Below are 2,950 nucleotides of genomic sequence, written 5' to 3'. Positions count from 1 at the left end.
ACATTAATATTTATTACAGGAGGAGGAGTTTCAGCCAATGAGGGGTGGTGGCAATGTAGGGGGCGTGACCAGTAGTCACTGGTGGGCGCAGGAGGGTGGGGTCTGCCTACCTGTAGCGAGGAGGTGCAGGGGGCGGAGTATGCCATCGAAAGCAGGAGGCGGGGTTCAGTTCCTGACCTGTACCAGGGTGCAGGGGCGGGGTCAGTAGTTAGCCATGGGAGGCCGCAAACGCAGGGGGCGGGATCGATATAGATAAGGTTGGCGGGTGCAGGGGGCGGGGCCGGGATAGAGCTTCCGGGTGGAGGGAGGAGAAACATGGCGGCGCCCATGGAGCTGTATTGCTGGAAGGGAGACTGGGGGCTTCCCAGTGTGGACCCCGACTGCCTGACTGTGCTGGTGAGAGGCCGGGAGAGGGGGAGGTGATGGTGGTGGAGGAGGTGTGTCAGCATTACCGCCATGTCTCTGCGAGGAGGACAGAGGGGAAAATCACCACACGCTGACCCCAACAACCACCTCTACCCTGTCCTACTCTATGCTCCTTCTTTAGATCTACCCCAACCGCCCTTCTCCATCCCCACCCCTGATCTACATCTGCCCCTCACCCTGGAGGGTTATTACTTTTATTTACCATTTTCCCTAATGGTGACAGCTGTCATTGAAAACAAAACCCTTCCTGTCTGTTCCTGGACGGGGGTAGGGGGTGAAAGTACAGCGGGCCCTCCCTGAATGTGGGTCTACGTGTATATATTATACACCCGATAAGGGGTAGGCAACCTCTGCACTCCAGCTATTGTGGAACTACAAGTCCCATGAGGCATTGCATAATTCTGACAACCACAGGCATGACTCCCAAAGCTAGAGGCATGTTAGGGGTTGTAGTTTCACCATAGCTGGAGTGCCGTGGTTGCTCACCTGTCATTTCATCTCCTGCATGTTGGCCCCCAGAACAATCATTGCATGGTGGAGTTCCAGACAAGAAGATGTTTAAATGGAGGGCTTGTACTGAAGAAGCAGAGGGCGAGGGACTAGTCACCAGTATTGCCTGCCGTCCCCCCGCAGCTGATCTTTCCCCCCATTTTTTACTTACCATGCCTTGCTCTGTGTGTCTTCTGCATGGAGAAGGCCATCTTAGTTGAGGAGCGGGGCTTTGCTGTCTTCCTGATGACTGGTGGAGTAATGATGGAGGAAGCACAGATCCACACGAGAAGCAGGGAGATTCTTGCACTGCAGGTCCTCGGGTACAGCTTACTCTCCAGCAAGGAGAACAGAGAGCAACACAGCAGCAAAACTCCCTCCAGAGCTGGAGAGAAGAGCAGCCAGAGGCAGCAGAGACTTGGATAATGTCATACAGCAGATATACAGCTATGAGTATATAGTACTGGAGATCAGAAGTGCCTAGGCACAGGAAGTGCCCTGAGATCAGGAGCGCCTAGGCGCAGGAAGTGCCCTGAGATCAGAAGCGCCTAGGCGCAGGAAGTGCCCTGAGATCAGAAGCGCCTAGGCGCAGGAAGTGCCTTGAGATCAGAAGCGCCTAGGCGCAGGAAGTGCCCTGAGATCAGGAGTGCCTAGGCGCGGGAAGTGCCCTGAGATCAGGAGTGCCTAGGTGCGGGAAGTGCCCTGAGATCAGGAGTGCCTAGGCGCGGGAAGTGCCCTGAGATCAGGAGTGCCTAGGTGCGGGAAGTGTCCTGAGATCAGGAGTGCCTAGGCGCCGGGAAGTGTCCTGAGATCAGGAGTGCCTAGGCGCCGGGAAGTGTCCTGAGATCAGGAGTGCCTAGGCGCCGGGAAGTGTCCTGAGATCAGGAGTGCCTAGGCGCCGGGAAGTGTCCTGAGATCAGGAGTGCCTAGGCGCCGGGAAGTGTCCTGAGATCAGGAGTGCCTAGGCGCCGGGAAGTGTCCTGAGATCAGGAGTGCCTAGGCGCCGGGAAGTGTCCTGAGATCAGGAGTGCCTAGGCGCCGGGAAGTGTCCTGAGATCAGGAGTGCCTAGGCGCCGGGAAGTGTCCTGAGATCAGGAGTGCCTAGGCGCCGGGAAGTGTCCTGAGATCAGGAGTGCCTAGGCGCGGGAAGTGTTTAAGGGGTTTCTCTCATGGTATGCATGTATATCAGTGTATAGGGGAGGCTGTCTCGGGGTGCCTATATATTGGGGTATGAGCGGCGCTGTCTATGGGTGTGTATAGTGGGGCTACGGGGGAGACTTTCTCCAGGTGGGTATAACGAGGAAGACTCTCTCAGGATGTATATATCGAAGAGTAGGGGGGTACACACTCTCCAGGTCTGTATATTTGGGAGGCCCTCACCATGTATATTTTGGGGGTGTGGGGGAGACTCTCAGGGTGTATATATTTTGGGTAAGGTGGTGGCTGACTCGGGGTGTTTATTTCAGGGGTACTTAAGGGGCTTTCTCAGGGTGTGTATTTTGGGGTACAGGGTAGGCTCTATCATAATTTTTATATGTCAGGGTGTGTATATCAGGGTGGGGGGAGGCTGTCTTTGGAAGTGTATATTCGGATATGATTAAGGCTGTCTCTGGGTCTGTAAATTGGGGCTCAGGTATGTATATTGGGGGTATCGTATATATTGCGTGTACGGGGCAGGCTGTCTTAGGGTGTATATACTGAAATACAGGGGAGGTTCACAGTGTGTGTATGTATATCAGGTTTATAGGGGAGGCTGTCTCAGGGTGTATATATTAGGATTCAAGGGAGGTTCTCAAGGTGTATATATTGGGAATACGGGGGAGGCTATTTTAGTGTGTATATATCGTGTACAGGGGAGGCTGTCTCTGTATATTGAGAAATGGGGCTCACTTACATTGAAAACATCGGAGGTACATGGGAGGCTATTTTAGGGTGTTTATAGTGGAGGGTACAGGGGAGGCTCTCTCAGGCTTTATATCAGGGGTACAGGGGAGGCTGTCTCGGTGTGTGTGCATATTAGGTGTCATGGGGAGGT

The 2,950-nt window shown here is 54.1% G+C and overlaps 1 protein-coding gene across 1 annotated transcript in view; it reads left to right on the top strand.

Moving 5' to 3' along the window:
• Window positions 1-291: 291 nt before the first annotated feature.
• MTX1 (metaxin 1) overlaps window positions 292-2,950 on the top strand; it is a 10,933-nt gene continuing 8,274 nt past the window's right edge. Inside the window, exon 1 of the mRNA XM_018565869.1 lies at window positions 292-396. Coding sequence (XP_018421371.1) covers window positions 316-396 — 81 coding nt within the window. The 5' untranslated portion in view covers window positions 292-315. The remainder of the gene's footprint in view (window positions 397-2,950) is intronic.

Source organism: Nanorana parkeri, unplaced genomic scaffold (assembly GCF_000935625.1).
Source record: "Nanorana parkeri isolate BGI_ZX_2015 unplaced genomic scaffold, ASM93562v1 scaffold897, whole genome shotgun sequence".
NCBI lineage: Eukaryota > Metazoa > Chordata > Amphibia > Anura > Dicroglossidae > Nanorana > Nanorana parkeri.
Note: the sequence above shows the minus strand (reverse complement) of the source record. Positions and strands in the feature narration are given on the sequence as shown.